This window comes from Amphiprion ocellaris, chromosome 20 (assembly GCF_022539595.1).
Source record: "Amphiprion ocellaris isolate individual 3 ecotype Okinawa chromosome 20, ASM2253959v1, whole genome shotgun sequence".
NCBI classification, from domain to species: domain Eukaryota; kingdom Metazoa; phylum Chordata; class Actinopteri; family Pomacentridae; genus Amphiprion; species Amphiprion ocellaris.
In genome coordinates, this window is record NC_072785.1 from 3083425 (window position 1) to 3105088 (window position 21664).

The 21664-nt window shown below is 41.1% G+C and overlaps 1 protein-coding gene across 4 annotated transcripts in view; it reads right to left on the minus strand.

Moving 5' to 3' along the window:
- Positions 1 to 3733: 3733 nt before the first annotated feature.
- sobpa (sine oculis binding protein homolog (Drosophila) a) overlaps positions 3734 to 21664 on the minus strand; it is a 67762-nt gene continuing 49831 nt past the window's right edge. For 2 of the 4 annotated variants that reach the window (XM_055005913.1, XM_055005914.1), the window contains 3 exons: positions 19008 to 19103; positions 9428 to 11489; positions 3734 to 6061 (listed from right to left, as the gene is read on the minus strand). In XM_055005913.1, coding sequence (XP_054861888.1) covers positions 9429 to 11489; positions 19008 to 19103 — 2157 coding nt within the window. In that variant the 3' untranslated portion in view covers positions 3734 to 6061; position 9428. The remainder of the gene's footprint in view (positions 6062 to 9427; positions 11490 to 19007; positions 19104 to 21664) is intronic. The other 2 variants (XM_055005915.1, XM_055005916.1) reach the window with 1 other exon arrangement.

The following is a 21664-nucleotide window of genomic DNA, read 5'->3' on the forward strand; positions in this document are numbered from 1 at the left end:
GTCTTTTGTCCATTTTTTGTCATTTTTTGTCTTGTTTTTTTTGTTTTTTGTTTTTTTGTCTGACTTTTGTCGTTTTGATCACAGATCAAGTAAAATCCTACATGGTTCAGGTTCAGATAGCTGTGACTAAATGTTGTGTTCCTTTGTAGACACTCTGTGATCTGGAAGTTGTAATGTGGAAATGATCAACTGAGGATGAATGTTGTTGAAAATTAACTTATTTTTTTCATAAATTTCAGAATGTTCATGATGTTTTGTAAAATGATAATTCCTTAAGTGTGAACATTTTCGGAACATACTTTCTTTTTGAAACATCTGGAGTTGTGGTTATTTATGTGTTATTATTCTGTGATTTTACTGGTAGGGTCCGCTGGAGATGAATTGGGCTGAATGTGGAACCTGAACTAAAGCGAGTTTGAAACCCCTGCGTTGAGCTCCATGACTTTTCCTCAGTGTTTCTTCTAAAGGTTTTATTGCAGAACTGGTAACTGTGACACCTCTAAATTCACATGCAACATATTGTGATTTTTACAGATTGACTGGGTGTTTCCTGATGTGCTGTTAGTTGTGGTAAAGAGACTAATCAATTCAAAACATCCTAATGAATATTGTTGAAGGACAGTCTGTAGGTTTTATGCTCTGATACTCTCTTTTAAAACTAATTCAGCGCCGTCTGCATGTGTGTAAGTTCTTCAAATACGTACACAGAGATATGTTTGAACAGATATGACCCGTGTGAAACAGAGTTGTGTGTGCCTCTTATTTATTTGTCTTCATGGGCAATTCACTGAATAAAACAAATACTGTTACAACACAAAAAATGATTATTTCCAAAGCAATTTTGGCCACATGTTATGTACATGTTACAACGTCATAATAAAAAGACCTCCTCACTGTTGTCTCTGTTTTAATAATTAAAAAAGCATTTCACTGTTCACCAGGCATTTACATTGGAATTGAATGCTCAAGTCAAACCACCTTCACTTTTTTTTATTATTTGCAAATGCAAAACTTGTCAACAATAAATAATACTATAAAATGTACACAAAAAGATTGACAGTCCACCACGAGTTAAAACGTTGAACAGATTGGATGTTTAGGAACAAGGAACTTGGGAGGAGGGTTTTCTTCTTAGCAAAAATGTGACGGTCCATACAAGTTACAGAAAATGCTGATCATCTATACATTGACACTAGCAAGATAACAAAGTTGTTGTTTCTGGTATATTTCTTTTTGTACAAAGAAGGGAGAGTCTTCTTTACAAGCGAGCATCATTGTCTTAACTGTAGAGATTATACAAGCAAGAGTTAAGGCAACTTCTCTGTTGTTTTTGAAAAGTAACATGAAGTCGTATCATGTTTTTATTCCGTCTGTGGACCACTCGTTTCTATTAGGTTTGGAGTTAGTTGTCATTGCATAATTCAGGCTGTTGACCAGGCCTGTAGTCCATCATCAAAAAAAGGAATGCTGGAGATTTGTCACGAGTCTGGTTGCCATCACAAAGACTGATTCTGTGGTCCAGGATTTCCACCACAGTTATTCTTTCATTCCTTTAGTACCTGCCTCAGCCGGGGCAGTAGACTGCTTGTAACGCCAACACAGCATGGTGCAGATTGGAAACAGACATAATTGGGCACGTTGTTGTCATCTGAGTGTGTCTGCATGTGTGTGTGTGTGTGTATGTGTGTGTGTGTGTGTGTGTGTGTAAAGGTGTCAAGCAGGAGAAAAAGCAGACATGACAATGGATTGTGGTTAGTTCCTCATTAAAATCAAGCCCTCTCAACCTTTTTAATCAGTCTGAAACTTGTGGTTAGGGAGAGCGACCTACTTAGAGAAAGTCTGGGAGATCAGCTACTAGTTGGGCTAAAAAAAAAATAGTAAATTTGGCCTGATGGTGGCACCAGAAGAAAGGTCAAGAAAAGGTCCATCCATCCATCCATTATCTATACACCGCTTATTCCTCACTAGGGTCGCGGGGGGTGCTGGAGCCTATCCCAGCTGACTCGGGCGAAGGCAGGGGACACCCTGGACAGGTCGCCAGTCTGTCGCAGGGCTACATATATAGACAAACAATCACTCACACATTCACACCTACGGGCAATTTAGAGTAATCAATTAACCTCAGCATATTTTTGGACTGTGGGAGGAAGCCGGAGTACCCGGAGAGAACCCACGCATGCACAGGGAGAACATGCAAACTCCATGCAGAAAGATCCCGGGAAAGCCGGGACGCGAACCAGGGACCTTCTCGCTGCAAGGCGAAAGTGCTAACCACTACGCCACTGTGCAGCCCCCCAAGAAAAGGTCAACAAAACAATTAGCATTTCTTCTCCAGGAAGGGAATTTAACAGAATAATTTAACATTTTGGGAAATATGCTGAATGACTTTCTTGCAGCAGCGTGCAGTTTGCATGTTCTCCCTGTGCCTGGGTGGGTTTCCTCTTCCTCAGACCGAGGACAAAACGGCGAGTTAACTGGTGATTCTAAATGGGCTGTAGTTGTGAGTGTATGCTATTTGTCTCTTTGTGTTACTACAGATGGTGACCTGTCCAGAGATCATTCTGCCTCTCACATAGATCCGTATAGTTTATGGACTGATGGATGAACTGTCTTCTGGAGAGTTACCGCTTTCATATCGGTCCATGAAGTACTAAAATGGAGCCCGGACACCACTTCATTAGCTTTGGACAGAATAAAGAGTCTTTATGCTAAGCTACACTGCTGACTCTAAGGTTGGTTTTGGCAAGAAAGCAAACAACCGCATTTCAGAAGATGTTTTTTTTGATACAAACATGATATTACGGCCTGGGGATGGCACTATAGGAGCCTAAAATCCTGGCCACGGCCCTGGTTCCATATTCCATATTTTTTAGACAGCAATGACCACATTAGCCCTAAATTTAGTGCTGTCAGCACCCAGAAAGTGTCAATTTTAGAACACAACAGCTCATAAAACAGTTAAAATAAAATAATGTGCTCTTCTGATATAAACTGTGATTTTCAACTAAGAAAGTATTAGAGAAAATATTACCTTCACCAAAACACAAATGCAGCTGAGCAGACAAAGCAGACGAGACAGAAGCAGGTAGCTCAAACAGAGCATTTTCACTGCCTCTGCTTGCAGAGAAATGAAGCGGGGGCAAGGAAATGCTCTAAGTGACACCAAAGCTGGGCCTTGGCAGGCGGCAGGCTAAGCCTAAATGCCTGACTAACAGGCAACAGATAGGGTTGCACACTGCTTGTTCTGAGTCAACACTCAGCTGGGCTCTCTGCTTGCACCTGCCTCACACACAAACACCTACACCAAGTGACAGCACACTCGCGATGTGTATGACATGTGCGTGTGCGACATGAGTATGTATGTTCGTTACGTGTGAATAATTGTATGAGTAATTGTTGGGCCTCATTTGGACACAGAGTGAATCACACAATGTCTCACCGTGACAGAATGAAAGAAAACAAAGGCTGCAGGACAAACAGTGAGACATGGCTGCAAAGCAATGCCCACATCTAATGTAAGGCCTGATTGAGGGTGACTTTGCATTGCCTTTTTAAATCAGAATTGTATTTGTTTTTAACCCTCCTGTTGTCTTCATTTACAGGCACCAAAAAATATTGTTCCAAAAATCCCAAAAAATCTGAAAAAAAATTCCCCGAATTTCTGAAAATTTGCAAAACCTTCAGGAAGAAAATTTCAATAATTCCTTAAAAGTTTCCCTTTAAAGTTTTATTAAAAAAAAAAAAATCCCCCAAATTTGGCAAGAAAATTCTTGTAAATATTTTCAAAAAATAAGTAAAAATCTTCCAAAAAATCTTAAAAATATCTAAAGTGATTCCATATATATCAGTAAAATTTCTAATATTTTCCAGTGAAATCCGCTGGATTTTGGTTGATTTTTTTTGTGAATGTTCTTAAAAAACATTTTTCACATTTCTTTTTTTCCACCAAAAAATGTTCAAAGATTTCTCAAAAATTTTGAAAATGTGGACATCAGAAGTTTGACTGAGAAAATATTTTTTTTCTCCACATTTTCAAACTTTAAAATGGGTCAGTTTTGACCACACGAGGGTTAATGAGTGTGTCACATTATGGGCTGAGTAAACCAAAAGAGCGTTAACAGTAATACTGCTTGTGACATCCACTTGTGTTCTCCTGTAGCTTCCATTATTTTTTCTTGATATAAGTGCTTTTTTTTGGCAACTATGAATTATCTGGTCAGATCTTCAGTTTGAAATCCCATTTCCACTGAAAACAAGGTGACATGTTTTGCTTCAACACACCAGAGGCCTTTGGCATATGATAATACCTTGTCTCACACTGGTACAATGTACCTCCTCCATAGGAGTGTAAACTAAATGCTGGCTTTGTTTCATGGCGTCGCAGCTCACAGGCTTTAGTGTAACTGGATCAGATCAAACTGGACGGGTGACAGTTGTGTTGCATTTCCTTAAACTGCCCCAGAAGGCTGTGCACAGTGCATGACATTGAGTCAAGGACAAGACTGGCTTTATAATTTGGCTTTAAAAAAAAAAGTAAATTGGCAGGATTAGTGGACAAGCAAGACGCAACGTGCTCCAAATTATTGCCAAAATGAATTTGTCTTCAGTGTGTTTATTCTGGAAATATTTCTGTTGTGTTACTTCAGCAGTTTTCCTCCAGGTCCCAAAAGAATAATTTATGAAAGAGCTGGCTTCCCTCTGCCCCCTCTAAATTCAGCGCAGTCAGTCTCAAACTAACCCATGACAGGAACATCACTGGTAATGTATTATAGAAAAGATTAAGTACTAGCCTGCGGTAGCGAGTACCCACTGCAGGTTGGCAGAGTTTCCACATTGCCATGCCATCTCAGTTCTGTTGGTGGTGCAGTAAGCCTTGAAATGTTGTCAGACAGCAGGGGCCTACTGCTACTAGAGCACGACTCTGTGTTTTAGTACAGGAACGGCATTCCAAAGGGTTTAAAAATGTCAGTAATAGGAATGACAGGAACAATATCATGACAGCTTCATCTCGTTCTGGTGTCACGATATCTCTAAATTCACTGAAGTTTAAGAGCAAACAAATAGATGCCAAAGGAAAATGGCAGAGACTGCATGATTCCACCCACATACTGTTACTTGCTGGTGAAGGTTAACAGTATCTCCAGTTTGCTGATTCAGTAGGAATAACTCTCAACACAACTGAAGGGTATTTTGCGTCCAAGGACAGTTTTCCAGCCTCTCACTGACAGATCTCTATACACTGCCCTTAGGTCATACTGCATTAATTGTATTCAGACTTGTTTTGAGTTACCACGCACCAGAATCACCCAGAACACTTGGTGTCAGCTTGGCAAGTACATTTTTGCTGGTTGTGGACAAGAATAGGCCAAGAATTTTTTTTTTTTTTTTTTTTTTGCCAGCTCTGTGGTTCTGCAGACTTTATGGAATTAGTTTAGTGGCAAGTTGGGTGAGAAGAAATGAACAATTACTGAAGCAAGGATTTTGTAGCTGTTGTGTTTCAACAGGCTGGACCGAAGCTTTTCACTGAGAGATGGAAATCTGTCCTTGGGGCTCCTTCCACGCAGCAGCTTTGAATATCAGACACCACAGTGCGTTCCATAGTTAAAGACAACACAGAGAGTAGCTGTTGGATAGGGAGGGTGGATAGAGTCTGAGGGGGCAGTGTGGCTGAGAGTCTAAATGAGGAGAGAAGCAGCGGGGTAAAGTCCTGCTGTTGCAGGAATATACTGGCTTCAGTTCAAAGGTCAAGCAGTCCTGCTGGCCACGACATCCAGTCCGTGGAAGTGGAGTCCATCAGAGACAAAAGGAGTCCTGTTCGCTCTACTATGATACACGTCGTCACGTTTGCTTTGACTCTCATCAGTCATCGAAGGCGATTTGTGGTGCTGGTAGACTGGAGGATGGGTGAGGACGAGGACAATGTGTGTGTGTGTGTGCGTGTGTGTGTGTGTGTGCGTGCGTGTGCACGTGTGGAGTGGTGCAGTTGGGAGTGCTGGGATTTGGAGGTGGGGGGTGGACAAGTGAGCGTCGTTGATGGCACTGCGGTCCTCAGAGCATCCATCTGTGAAACAGAGTGGGAGGAGAATTAGACTGAGTCAAAGCTGTTTTGGGTAAAGTTGATGCATGAATCCAAGCAGGCAGCTCCACCTTTAATTTAAAGGTAAGTGGGAGAAAAGGGGTGTTCAGCTCACAGAGAGGAAGGGTTTGGTGTTGAAGCCACTGAGGATCAAACTGAAGCACATGCAGATTTTAGGCAGTGCTTCCTAATTTGGGGTTTATTCTCTCTGGTATCTGCCATCACTATCAGCTTGAGGACACTTTTGGGCAAATAAAGGATGAAATATTCAGCATCTGCTTCTTTGGTGCCATAAATTTTACATAATGTTTTAGGTATTTCAGAATGAATGCCTTGTGATACTGCATGCAAGTGGGAAAGGTGAGATACAGCATTTAGCATTTTATATTCTCCCATATCAATAATCATAAATAGTGTATCTGCTAGTCGTCTGAAGATTACAGCACTTTACTTCTGTGCATTTCAGCAGCTGGTTTGCTTTAAGCAGTTTTAACGGTGTATGAGACTTGATTTCCATCTTTTGTCCTTACTAATTAATCTTATTCACAGCACTCGTCTCATGTTACCACAACCTGAATTGGTCTTCAATTGCTCTGGAATACAATTTAATTTAATTAATAACTCGAGGAGAGCATCATTAAATTTAATATTAATGTGCTGAATAAATCCTTGGACATGAAAGACATCCCATTTACATTCTGAGGCTCACGGACGTAATCTGCCAGTCGCAGGAGAGCAACAAGTACTCTTTGTATGAAATGAGAGCAATGTGCAAGCTCACAAGGAAAAATATGTTTGGTAAATTCCTCTGTTGGCTAAATACATGGTCCAGGAAGAAACTGATAAAAAAAAAAACATCTACCTGCACATACATAACATCTTGTATGTTACCAGTTTTAATGATAGGATTATTAGGATATTGCATCCATTATCTATACTAATCCTCATTAGGGTCAGTGGGAGACATAGAGAAACAAACAATTAGACTCACATTCACACCTACGGACAATTTAGAGTCACCAATTAACCTCAGCATGTGTTTGGACTGTGGGAGGAAGTTGGAGAACCCAGAGAAAACCCACTCATGAACAGAAAGAACATGGTAACTCCATGCAGAAAGATCCTGGGAATTCAGGGACAAGAACCAGGTATCGTCTAGCTGCAAGGCCAAAGTGCTAACCACCAAACCACTGTGCAGCTCTGTAAGGATATATCTATCTGTATAGGATATAAGCATTTAGATTAAATATTCCGAGAATACAGCCTGCAGCATGTACAAGGTAAAGTAAGGAATTCAAATCCAATACACCTTTCATCAAATTCAGCGAACGTGCTCACTGTCTGTGTGAACTGACATAATACTGTCTCTGTAAATGGGGAACAAAGAAATTTACTCGAACTGGTCCACACAATTCTATGCTAGCATGTTTAACCCTCCTGCTGTCCTCATTTACAGGCACAAAAAAATATTGCTTCCTTGTCTGAAAAAAATCCAGAAATTCAGCAAAAAAATTCTCCAAATTTCTGAAAATTTGCAAAACCTTCAGGAAGAAAATTCCAATAATTCCTTAAAAGTTTCCCTTAAAAGTTTTGTTTTTTTTTAAATTCCCCAAATTTTGCAAGAAAATTCTTGTAAATATTTTCGAAAAATGAGAAAAAATCTTTCAAAAATATCCTAAAAACATCTAAAGTGATTATATATACACCAGTAAAACTTCAGCCTAAATTCGCTGGATTTGGTTGATTTTTATGTGAATGTTCTGAAGACACATTTTTAACATTTGTTTTTTTCCACCAAAAAATGTTCAAAGATTTCCCAAAAATGTTGAAAATGTGGACATCAGAAGTTTCACTGTGAAAATACTTTTTGTCCCACATTTTCAAACTTTAAAACGGGTCAGTTTTGACCCGCAGGACGACACGAGGATTAAAGCATGTTTGAGCTTGTACATATAATGAGGGACAGGGTGCAGTATGAGTGAGAGGGACAGTAAACTTAACTAAATAAAAACTCTAGGTTATTTTCCATTCCAGGAAACTTTGAGTGTGCTTCAACTGCAGGAACCTCTCCTGAAGAACCTCTTTTAGGGCTGTTTCGGAGAGAAAAATAACTACAGGCCTTTAAAAGCTACTGTGCTGATTGCTTACACACTGAGGACAGAAATGCTGAATGATTAAACTTAACAAGGACAACAAGCAACATTTTTTCTGCCATCACGATGTCCTTCCCATCTCTACTCAAACATCGGCATCAAGAAATTTGCCATATTATGGTTATGTTGCGACACAACATAACATTCGCTCCATTATTCTATTTCTTCAAACTGAGATTCAGATTAATCAAACTTTATTCATCACCTGGAGGCAATTTAAAAGGCACATAGAGTAGGCAGTGCAACAATAAGAAATTGAGTCGAAAACATAGAAATTATAGATAATTAACATAAATAAAATAAATACGGATAAATATATATACAAATATAGAACCTATGTGCTTATGGGGTTTGAGTAAAATCTAGTAACTAGTATTTGTCGTGCAGATGGAGATGATGTTATCGAAGCTGTTGTATCCTACACCACAATAAAAACACAAAGGCTGATTGGGCAGATTACAGGAGCACTTCTGTAAATGTTTGCACCTCCTTGCGTCTCCTCCCAAAACCATCTTATGTAAATATGCTACCTAGCAAAATATCTACAATCTTCCTAATTCACAGACTCCACATTTAACTAAACCTTTTGAGATGTGCTGGTTCATTTAATCTTTTCCCCAACGGGCTCCTTGACATATTCTCTCCTGGTTCAATAACCCTTTTAGAGCCTTTTCAGAATCAGTCCCTTCCAGTGCCCCTCCAGATGACATTCAAATACATCTGCACACCGTCTGCCCCTGTAGACTTAATGCTTGGGAACACGCGCTCTGATTTTATTTTGGGATGATAATTCAACTGATGCTTGTTTGACCTCTTCCACACTGACAGTATGAGGGCACACTGCATCAATCTAGCCTCACATTCTGAAATCCTGATTAAATGATCAACCTTATTGTGCCATTTCAGAATAACAAGACATAAAATAACCCTGCAGAACTTTACAGATTTGAAGACTATAAGCCTAAATAAGAATCGCAAACAGCTCATTAAAGAACATTTTAAGGGTGAAGGAAATCATTTTGAACAGTTCAATGGTACATTCAAGTTTAGTGAGCGACATTTGAAACATCAAAACAGAGTGATAATTTGATGGGCAGCCTAATGTGAATTATAAAATGTCACTGAATAAATCTGAGAGAATCTATACTTAAAGACAGAGTGCTCACAAAAGTGTGGAACGACCCTGAGGTGAACTCACCTCATTTGTTCTGATTGCGAATTCGCAGACACCTCCTCTTCAGCGGCGGCTCCAGCTCAGGACTCCCAGCTGCTGATAATGGTGCACTGATGGAGCAGGACAGGATGGCCGTCTTGTCAGCGGTGGGCTTTGGCACAGGCTGGATGACGACACAGCCTCCGGTTGACAGTAGTGGCAGGGCGTAGGCGTGCTCACCCTCCTCCAAGTTGGAGTCAGGATCTGGCTTACCCTTCACTGTGTCCACTATCTCGTCTTGTGCTAAGACCCGCTTTCCTGGCTCCCATTCACCCACCGAGCAATTGTTCTCTTTTAGTGCCTCATGCTCCAGGTCACCGTTAGCTGGCTGCTCCTCTGCCTTTCCTTCTCCTGAAACCCCGTCTCCTCCTGGGTCAGGGCAAGTCTCAAATGCAGGAGTGAGAAGTGAATGCCATCCTGTACCATTGACTATTACGTTACATGGGGCAGCAGGGCTAGTTTGGTGCTGGGGCAAGGGTAGAGTCTGGGTCCGTAATGTACTGGGTAAGGGTGGTGTGGTAAGGTTGGCAACACAGGGATTTAACTGGTTCAGTGGAGGGTCAGCTTTGCCAGAGGGGTTGTCGTTGCTGGAAGGTGGGGCTGATGATTCCAGTGTGTTAGAGTGTGTGGTGGCTTCTGGCTCCGTAGCGCTGAGGAGGCCCTGTGAAATAAGAGTCTCATCCCCACTATCACGATTGCCCTTCCCTTCCCTTCCCAGCCCAGCAGCTGGTGGAGATCTTGATTCAGCCTCTGTCTCTACTTTGACCTGGACCCCAGGTAGCATCCTCTGAATTACCTGCTGTTGGCATGACCTTTGGCCCACAGTTAGATCAATAACTCCGTCCATCAGTCCAGGGCCAGTGGATAGACAAAGGTTACCTGAATTGTCCTCTGCCTTTACAGTCAAGTCCACTAATGCTGTCCTGTATCTTTCTGAGCGCACAGGAGAGGCACGCTCCCCAGTAGTTGACTCCATCTTCTGCTCCCCTCTGTCACCTACAGAGGAACCTGGAGAGTGAGGCCCAGAGGCTGAAGCTTCTGAGGACTCTGGAGCACTGCGGACAGAGCCACTGCTCTCAGGTTGGTCCCTGGAAGTTTTGGGGTTGAAGGGAATTGGGATTGGAATAGGGATTGGGACTGGTAGGGGTACAATGACAGGGTAAGGGACCAAGAGAGTTGGCGGGGGTACCAATGGGGCCAAGGATGGCATGCCAAAGTTCATCATTGGGGGCAAAGGGATGGGTCCATTGGGCATCATGTTGACTGGGGGGAAAGGTGGCAGGCCTGGCATGGGGATGCCAGGGTGTGGGGGGATCATACCAGGGTTGGGATTAGATGAGGGGTGGACATGTGGAGAGAGCAAAGGCCTGTGCATCGGACTTGATGCTGGGCCTAGTGTCCTAGGGGGAGGTGGTGGGCCAATGCCAGGGATCATGGGGTTTGACAGTGGGCTGTTGGGTCCTGCTGGATGAGCAGAGGGTCGAAGAAACGGTGGACGAATCTGCTGCATCATTTGATGCTCCATGAACAGAGGCAGGGGCATGGGTCCCCGGGGTGTCATCACCATAGGAGGGCTACCAGAGGGAACACCGACTGGTGGATGCAAAGAATGAACAGGCGGAGGGGGAAGTGTCGGGCTCTCATGGGGCCTGGGTGTGGGGATTTTGGCTGAAGAGGAGGAGGATGGGGAGCAGACAGCAGTCGTGTCTGATGGTGAGGTGGCAGAAGAAGTGGAAGGAGCCAAAGCAGAGGTGGTGGACGGTCCCCCAGGTGAAGGAGCTTTTCGCCGTAGGTCCGATAATGGCGTTCCCCAGGATTCAGGAGTGAGCAGCTGTACACCTCCACTACACTCTGGCTTACCCTCACCGGCAGCGCCATGTCCTGGGTTACACAGTGCTCCAGGCAGGGCAGCCTGGGTCTCCTTGTAGAAAATGTCCATTTTATATTGGTTCAGGCATTTGGCACTGCAGAACTGCAGCCTCCGCTCACCAGCACCAAAGTCCAGGTACTCCTTAGTGTGGCGAATATGTTTGCACCAGTCACACACCTGCAAAACAACACACACATGACACATATACAGCGTCAGCACCTGTTACCCTGCATACAAAAGAGTTGTAATTTGTTTTTGATGAAATACAACACAATCTTGTTTGAAGTACCCCGATAAAGAAGCTCAGCCTCCGCACCATCTGGAGGTAAGCCCATTTAAAAAAAAGATTCTTTTTAAGAATTCTGATGCTGTTTCTAAATACATTTATACATCTGTCAAGGCAAAACACTGTACTGTGAAGTCTGTATAAATGCACTTGCCTGTAGTCAATTCATGTAATGTATGGGTTTGTGCATGCATTTGCTGCTAAGTGTCATTGCAATGACTTTGTCTCTAACTTTCTGTCCTAACAAGGAATGCCCATTTACACCTTCTGTTGGCAATAAAGACACTCTCAGTCTCATTTACCCACAAGTCCCTCAGAGACCAACACCTCAAGCACGAGACAAAAAGATGTTTTCCCTCGTCCCTTGCTTTAAACACTTGATATTGAATTTTTGCAGCAACTAGTAAGCAGATATTATTAATCTTCACAGTTTCTATCAAAAAAGACAGCTGTGTTTGCAAACCCAAATGAGGTATTTACCACGTTGTTGCTGTGATTTTTTCATTAATGTGTATATTTGGCTTTATGTACATAATGTGATTATCTTTCAACAGAAGCAGTGATTTTTACAAAAACTGCCTGACTTATTTAAAACATTAATTGATAAGTGTGAGGATCTGATGTCAATCAGTTTAAATCAGAGCAAGAGCTTCTTCTTTTTTTTTTTTTTTTAAAATAAGATATCTGTGTCAGCTCCTGTGGGACAAATGTGTTACTTCCTGCACACAAAATGACAAAATGACGAGTAATCCCATTTCTGCATGTTGTGATGGAAAGTAGTACAAACGCATATTCTCTTTAAGAGGATGATCTACAAAAAAGTCACATTAGGATTATTAAACTGTGGTCAAAGGCAGTAGCAGTGTTTCTAATTAGGTAATTTAGCTTTGTTTCTCATGTTGTGCTTTAAGGCGAGATCACTTCTGTATGCAGGAAGCAAACCAGAGCTGGATCCTAACATGTGCAGGCTCAATTGAAAAGTTGTCTTTCTTAGTCACTGCAGTGGCAAAGATCCCAAAACACCCTGCTGCACTGTTTCATCAACGTTATACACCTTTTCGGTGCAAAGCGAGCAAATTTTTCTTGGGGAAGAAAATGAATGTGACCCTGGTAGAGCTGATACCAGTGGGCGAGCCCTGAACACGGCGTTACTCGTCAGGCCACACACAGCTCACTCTGTCAGCTCCGGGAGGAGTGGCAGGTCCTCGCTGGAGATAATTAAGGCATTAATCAGTTGTCAGACCCTTCAACGACATCCATCCATCACACAGACCCTTAAGCCCCCCTGCAGAATGTTAATAAGTTGAGGGATGCAACCGGAAGGTGGATAAACTCCTTTTGCACGCTGCATAACAACATTGGTTTATTTGGCAGGATCAAGTCTGGCAGCAGCTGAAATACAGTGAACTCACATGGGCTGCTGGGGCAGATGCACTGTAGCACTGGCCAGGATACATAGTATGCTGTCCTGCAGCTGTGACGTGTAAAACATCTAGTTTTTTGCTTAGATTATGTGTGTTGCATCCGATTGTCAAGTACTAGGTGGCTGATTAAAACAGAGGCATCTATGAAAAAGACAAAAGTTTGCATTCAATCTGTTTGGAGTCATCAAGCAGTGTCTGTCAGCTGGGATAATTTACTGACTTAGAATTCAGGCTAGGTAGCTGGAGAACATAAGGAGGCGCAGCAGAAGCAGATCAGAGGCTTGACTACATGGCAACTGCTCTGCTTAAACACTACATTGGAAGTGCTCAGATGTCAGTCCCTTGAATTCCGCACATTTTAACTGCCCATTTAGTCCTAGCTAATTCAATGAGCCATGACTGAGTAAAAGTCAAAAAGGTGCTCTCACAAGTTGAGTTTGATAATGGTAGGCCCAGGATATTTTAAATAATAAATGTGCTGAAATTTTCCTCGACTCAGAAAGACAGATGGAGAGCACTTAACGACTTTCTGCACCGTGAGTGAAATTTCACTGCGCATTACGCTAATGGAGTTGTGCTTTCTCTTGCTCGCTCTCTCCCCACTCCTGCACACAGATGTTTGCAGTTGAATGTAATTATGGTCATTTATTTCCATCGTGGCCAACGAACCAGCAATGGTGGTGTAGCTTAACCATTTGCATTACAACGATTATCGTGCTTCTAAACAAGCGCCACCACCTCAGCAGCCATCGTGTTCTGCCTCTCCTCGCCCTCTAGCCCGGTGATGAGGACAGCGAAAATTCTCAATCCCCAGGTCAAACAACAACTAATTTTAGTGCATAATTAGTTTAGCTTAACCAGTTAGGTGAGGTGACTGTTGAAAAGACGACTGGGGGGCTGTTCTCAGCAGTTTGGGGAATGGATGAAGAGCATTTAATTGCTGCAGTCACAGAGAAAGGAGGAGAGGGCTGTGGACCAACAGGTTGCAGGGAAAGACGAGCAAGTGTCAGGCAGTGATGAAGAGGAAGAGGTTGCAGATGTTAAAAAGACTGCAGAGGATGTGGAGGATTTAGATAATGAAGAGGAAGAAGAGGAGGAGGTTGCAGAGGGTTAAGAGGCTGGAGAGTTTCAGACGGGGCAGAGATTGTAAGGTCTCATAAGAGGCAGCAGCGCCTGAAGTGGTTTTATATGTAGGATGAAGAGGTTTCTGAGAATGAGGAGGTTTAAGCAGGGAAAGTGCATCAAGGGAGAGGCTTGTATATCCCCCTGTTAAGGTCGATATGCGATTCTTTTGACACTTCTCAGATTGCTGGCATAATCACACAGTGCAAAACACAAGGATTAAACCCACGAAAATGAACCAGGTGCCTGAAGCGAGACAGTCTCTTGGTTTTTGCTTAAGTCCTCTTACACTCCAAACAATCAGCAGTGAAGTATCCATTCCTGATAATTCAGGTCCATCAGTGATTTTAGGAAACGGCAAACAGAAACACTGTGGTTGTCACACTGTGGATTCAGTCCAAAGACTAGATTATGTAGCAGCAGACTGCCATCTTAGAGCACCTGCTCCGCTGGAAAAAGAAAGTCAATCTTACACTGGAGTTTACACAAGAAAATTCAGCTTTGGCAATGCTTAACAGACCATCTGCAACATGTGGATTTATTACTATGATTAGCCAAACTATCGGTTTACAGTGGCCTCATTCATTGTTGTAATGGTTATAATTGCCTGGCTTACAAGAGGGGAAACATATCTGGTTCATATCCTTTCCCAGTGTTTTATACTGGCTGCTCTGTGTACCTGGCTTCTTCATTAAAAACTGAATGGAGCATGAAAAGCTTAAACTGTAGATAAAAGCCAAAGAGGAGCAGAACTACACTCCCTGTGAGGCTGCTCTTATCACAGCCAGCCATCCCATCAGTCATTATAGATGTGACATATAAAGGCCATTCTCACTTGGCCAGGTGAAGCTCAATTGCGCTATATTTCACTGCACACACTCACACACACATAGTGAGTAAAATAACTCCAGCTGCAAGAATGATGAGACAGACCTGGCGGATTGTGTTTGAATGTCACTGCAGCAGACTGGAGCTCTCAGAGAAGAAATATCTCTGTTGGTGTGTGGCTGTCTGGTGCATGTTTGCTTTTCCACGTGGGACATCTTTGCTTGAAGCAAAAATTCAACATTTTAGAAAATGCACTTATTTGCTTTCAAGTGAGAGGAAGATGAGAAGCTCAAGACCAGTCTTCTATCTATGTTAAATATAAGGCCAAAACCCACAGCCGATTAGCTCATCCTGACTGCAAAAGTGAAGGGAAACAGGGAGCGTGTTCAAACTAAATCCACCAATGAGCACCTCTACTAAACACCTGTATCTCATTTGTTTAATCTGCACAAGAAATGAAATGTAAAAACACGCTTTTGTTGTGTGGGGGCAGTTGTTGTCTTGCTAGTTGCCTGGCAACCCTGTGGTCATGTTAAAAATTTCATTCCAACCAACTATTTTTATTTCATTTAGAGCAGGGGTGTCCAACATGCGGCCTGTGGACCAAAAGTTCAGGCACCAAAACTACTCAGTTGTGTTGAAATAGCACATTTTGGGTTAAAATACAGTCTTTTCAAAACATGTTTGAAGTTTTGCCCTCCATTTTATCGGTTGCCAGGGTGATAAGTTCCACAGAATCTAATATAAGATGGGTTGAAGGAGTAACAGTAAAGCAGTAAAGATATGTTGGTTTGAAACGCATTTGTCACAAGCAAATGTAATCTGTAGAAAAATATGTTTCCCTCAGTGTAATGAGAATGCAGTTTTTGTTGTGTGGGAGTGGGATGTTGGGAGCTGATCTTCTCTTCTCAGGGCCTGCTTACACCCTGATCTGCTGGGTCATAATGTGCCGTCTGACCATTCTGGACATTAAAAGTGTTACTGGTTTATCTGAAAAGCTGAGGATGGAGTGAATAAGCATCTGTCACACAGAGAGAGAGGAGATGCGATACTGTTTAAAGATGGGAATAACAGTCAACATTCCCAGTGCTGCTCTCAGTTGTTGGCGAGGGGTATAAATAGTTGTGACAGGCACTTTAGACAGTATACTGGCTCCTTAACTCTCAGTCTGAAAGCACGGCTTGAAAACAGCATTCTGGTCCCTCGGAGCCTTGCTCCTTTATTCCTAGTTTTGCCTATAATTTAGTTCAATTGTGATAATACCATACTTGCTAGATAGTAATTGGTGAGATCTGGAAACACAGCAAAACTGCTAAAAAGAAAAAGTCTAAAGGGGACCTATACATCTGCATCAGCAAATACACCACTTCCTTTACTGTGAGAGGACCAGATATGTGTGAAAAGAAATAAATGTTCCTTCTCTTACAACATGTGTAACTGAGTGCACACTGGCATACTGTATGAGCATGTGACAGATCAAATCTTTTGTTTGTAACGTGAGGAATGATCAAAACATACAGCTTGGGTTCTAACTATTACGGTTTGATTTAGTTAGTTAGTTAGTTAGTTTAGTTAGTTTTGGCGTGTGTTGGAGGACTGCTTCAAGTTTGAATGATTGAGTGCTTGTGTTCCTTATTAGTGCACTGCAAGAACTCCAAATCTTACCAAGTCTGTTTGTCTTGTTTTTAGTCAAAATGTCTCATCCCAATTGATTTAAGATAAATTCACTTAACAAGTGACATTTCAGCAGATGGAGGGACTTGTTTTAAGACGATGTATCTTAAATATCTTAAGTCAAACAATCTTGAAATTATCTTGTTTTGAGTTAAATTTTACAAGAAAACTCAAAATAAGTTTAACCCTCGTGTCGTCCTGCAGGACAAAATTGACCCGTTTTAAAGTTTGAAAATGTGGGGGAAAAAATATTTTTTCTCAGTTAAACTTCTGATGTCCCCATTTTCAACAGTTTTGGGAAATCTTTGAACATTTTTTGGTGGAAAAAAGAAATGTTAAAATGTTTCTTAAGAACATTCACATAAAAATCAACCAAAATCCAGATTTTGGTTGATTTTTATGTGAATGTTCTTAAGAAAATATTAGAAGTTTTACTGATATATATGTAATCACTTTAGATATTTTTAAGATTTTTGGAAGATTTTTACTCATTTTTTAAAAATATTTATAAGAATTTTCTTGCCAAATTTGGGGGATTATTTTAAAATAAAACTTTTAAGGAATTATTGGAATTTTCTTCCTGAAGGTTTTGGAAATTTTCAGAAATTTGGGGAATTTTTTTTCTGATTTTTTGGATTTTTTTCAGACAAGGAAACAATATTTTTTGGTGCCCATAAATGAAGACAACAGGAAGGTTAATACTAGAGGTCGACCGATATATCGGCCGGCCGATATTTTGGGCCGATATATGGACTTTTTTCAATATCGGCCATCGGCCGATATTTACAAATAAAAAGCCGATTTGTGATCAGGCACCCGTACGGGCAGCTGCCGCGACCGCTTTTCCCTTAGAAGGACCCCGGCACTCAGAGAGCGGAGCATGAGCGGAGCGAGTGAGCCAGGCAACAACAAGCCTAACCCTAACCACTTTCAGGTTACTTTTTAATTGGATTTTTTGTAAACTTTAAGTATTTTTTTATGTTATTGTACTTTTTCACTTTTTGTGTTCAATAAATGTTAGAGTTCTACTAGTGTATTTAATTTGTAATATATACATGTATATACTTTTAGTGTTTAAATTGCCTTTTGTAATCGATGTGCTTTTAAAAAAAAAGGATATCGGCCTTAAAAATCGGCTTCTACAATCGGCTTTAGCTATCGGCCATCGGCTGAAAATTTTTTTGAAAATCGGTATCGGCATCGGCCTTTGAAAATCCCATATCTGTCGACCTCTAGTTAATACATCTCACATTAGGAGGTTACATGAAAGCAAAAATCTATTTTTGAGTGAAAAACTGCTATTTTTTTTTTTTTAATCATGTCTGGCTTATTTTAAGACACCTAAGCTTGACAATCCTGGTAAAATATAGCTTAAAATAAGTTTTACCAGCTAATTTTGAGATCTCAATATTCTAAATATCATATCTTATTTCAATAAATCTTACCAAGCCATTTTTCACTTCTTCTATTGGCAGATTTTTTCACTTATTTCAAGGTAAAAGTTCCTTGAAATTAATTTTTTTTCTTGTTTTGAGAGGAGCATTTTTTCCAGTGTGACAAACCAAAACCTCAGCAGCTGTCTTAGGGAGGACTGTGTTGCTACTGAATTCTTTCTGAATCATTTTTGGTTAAACTTCACTTCACATAGTAAAATCAAGACCTTAAAATAATGTTTTAAGGAGAGAAACCCAAAAAATGCAACAATTTCCTTTGAGAAAACACTTTGGCGACAGTTTTGGCGACACTGTGGGACAACTGGCTGAGACTACCAAAGCAATGACTGTTACACCTATGAAAGCTGTAATAAAGTTAAAAGTTCCTTTAACTCTACATTAGCAGCACACTGTGGGTGGCTGTAATAGGGATATATATTTATTTGTTGCTGTGAAGAAGTGTCTACCAAACTCCTTTTGCTAAACTATGAGGGATCATATGTAAACCACATGTATCACAAAGCTCAGTAACAGGTTAAGCCACATAATGCACCTTATTTTCACCACGATAACATCATACCCACTATGATTCTGGATGATAATTCCTACAAACCCAAGTCACTGGAAATGATGCATAATGAAAATGAGCAAAGCAAAAAGATTAAGCATGAAAAAAGGTATGAAAAGCTGAAACTTAAATGTAAGCAAACTTCATGTTCAGACGTGTGTGTTTTGGGGGGCTGAGGATGATTCTGCTGTTTGATGCCTACTTTTACAGTAATGCCCAGATATGAACAAATCCAGTCACATGTCAGGAAGAAATGACTTAAAAATTACACACTTTGAACAAAGAACAACATCAAAACATATGTGTGCAGTAGCCATCAAGCTTAAGCTCTATCTGGTGGTAAATGGTGATGGTCCTTACAAGCACATCGCTGTTTGTCTTGAAGACAAGCCTGGGCGTGTCCTGAGTAAAGCTGTGCTGGGGTAATTTCCCACCGAGGCCATCGTCGTCTCTCGCCTGGGGGGGAGAAATAATGGCTTCTTTTTACGAATGGACAAAATAAACAGGTGAACAGAGGCAACAAGGAAACTCAGAAATGGAAAACAACACTGAGAAAAGATGAACAGAAACGGTGACTGTAAAATGGGTGAACTGTCATTGGTTTGGGGACAAACCAACCAGCAGGATTCTCTGAAACAAAATGTAGTGTGAGTGTGCAGACATGCATGTGCACGAGTCGCTGGAGATGCTGACTTCTACCACAGCAGCGTGTGTTCAAACACCCATTTATCCAAAATAAAACAGAAAATCAAACAGGTTTAAAAGAAAAAATCTAATTTAGCATTAAATTAGAAATATAGTAATATAATTCTACACTAGCATGAATAAGTTAACATATCTGGAGGGCTCTGAAGTCTGTCTGAGATCTCTTTTAATCCACAGATTTACCATGGTAACTACACTTTACTACCGTAGTAAGCAGTCAGAAAGTGTAACGTACAAAGCAGGACCCGTAAGCACATTTATTGCCCTTTTCCACCAGCACCTACTCAACTCTACTCGGTTTGTGAGGTTTTCCATTAGGACGTAGTACCAGCTATTATTTTAGTACCTACTTGGCAGCTGAGTGGAGTCGATAATGTGACGTCTACAGAGTGCAGGCCACTGATTGGACAGGGAGTGATGACACACGAGAGCGACTCCTTCATGAAAACCAAACCCGCCATTTAAAAAAAAAAGAACAACTGTCACAGCTGACCGACCACAGACCGGGCAGCGGGTGTACCATCGCCTCCATGTCCTCCATTGCTGTGCTGCGTTTGGCACTTCCAGGCCGCCGTGCTATGACGACTCCACCCACGATCAGGTGGTACTCAGTTGAAATGGAAAATGACCTAACCCGAGTTGAGTCGCGTAGGTGCCAGTGGAAAAGCGCCTTTATGTGATTATTTTCTCAAAGGCTTATTCTTACTGGCAAGACTGGTGCTCAGGTTGAAAATAGCTGAGAATAACATTATTTCACCAAAATATTTAAAGTTTTTTCTATAAGAATAGTATAAGCAGCCCTGATAACCAGGGATCAGCTGATTTGTTTTGTTCAGGGGCCAGTCTTTAAGCAGCTCCTTCAGCAGCAGACTGAGACATCCACCCTGCAAGAAGGAACGCTATCACAGGTCCTTCATTCCATCTGCTGTAAGACTGAACAACATCAGCATCACTGGCTGATGTTAACATAACCTGACTCATATCATATCATCCCAAACCATAAAAATTTGCACAGACATTCTTGCACTGCTACATCTTTGCACTTTTTAAACTTTGTTTTTTTTAAGCCACTTTATACTGCATTGTCTTACAGTGTGTCAATACTGTACTATTTCATCCTCATTTCTCATCCCTGTACATATTGTAAATATTATTACTACTGTTCTATTATTATTTTATTTCTATTACTACGTCTATTGCTACATAAGCTGCTGTAACAACGTGAATTTCCCCTGGCGTGGGGAGAAATAAACTTATCTTATAAGACCAAAAACCGATATTTAAAACCAATACACTTTTGCAATAAAAATTTAAATCCTGATGTTAAAATTTTCCAATCCAAACTACCATTCTTAAAAATCTATATTTACATACACACTGGCTGCAGTTCCTGATATCTCTGACTCTGGTTTATAGTCTCAGCAACATGGCATGAGTTGGACTTCACAGCATTGAAAGGTGCAGGTCGTTTCACCAAAGCTGACTGAAGAGCGAGACAGAAGGCAGTCAAATCTGGTCACACGGCCATTATATTACCTATTAATATCAGTTCATTTCTCCAATTAAATGCACTTTTTATCATAATTTTAAACAGTGTGACTAAAGATTATCATCACAGTTTACTCATTTGTTATTAATTTATGAATGAAGTCAAGCAGGTTTTTACAGTCTCTACAAGGTGATTAAATTCTCAGCAAAAGAGGGAGATTATTACCTGACTTTGTCAAATAATTTCTGATTAGAACATTTTAAATGCTTTATATCAAGCAGACATAGTTCTTATAACATTGCTGGAGACGTCTGGGTTAGTTACTGTGTTGTTACTGTGAGTGTAACTGTGCACAGCTGCTTTGGATAATACTGTGGTGGAGAGTTACTGTTACTGAAAGCTGTATGTAAAGGAGAGGAGAGCGCTCAGTGATCCTGGCCCATTAGTAATTATTTGACAGGATTCTGCAGTAACTTAACACATTCTATGCTGGTTGCATTGTATCCCAAAATATGACTGATTTGCCCAAATAGTAGCTGTTGTGAGTTTCGTTTTTAACAACACCAAACTTCTTCTTTCAGCAGTCACAGCAGCTGCTAAAGAGGCCACCTTCTCTGCACCCGGAGTTACTCATTATGCTCGGTGTGAAAACTGGAACAGTCACTGCAGCTCTGCCAGGTGTGGGCAATTTAGTGACAAAGAAGTTGTTGGAGAAGCTTTGTCTGGCATGATGCCAAATTGCTCCATAGTGTTTCATTAAATGAAATGCACTTTTCTATAATACAGACCTCAGTGTGATAGAATCAGCTCCTATTTTACAGCC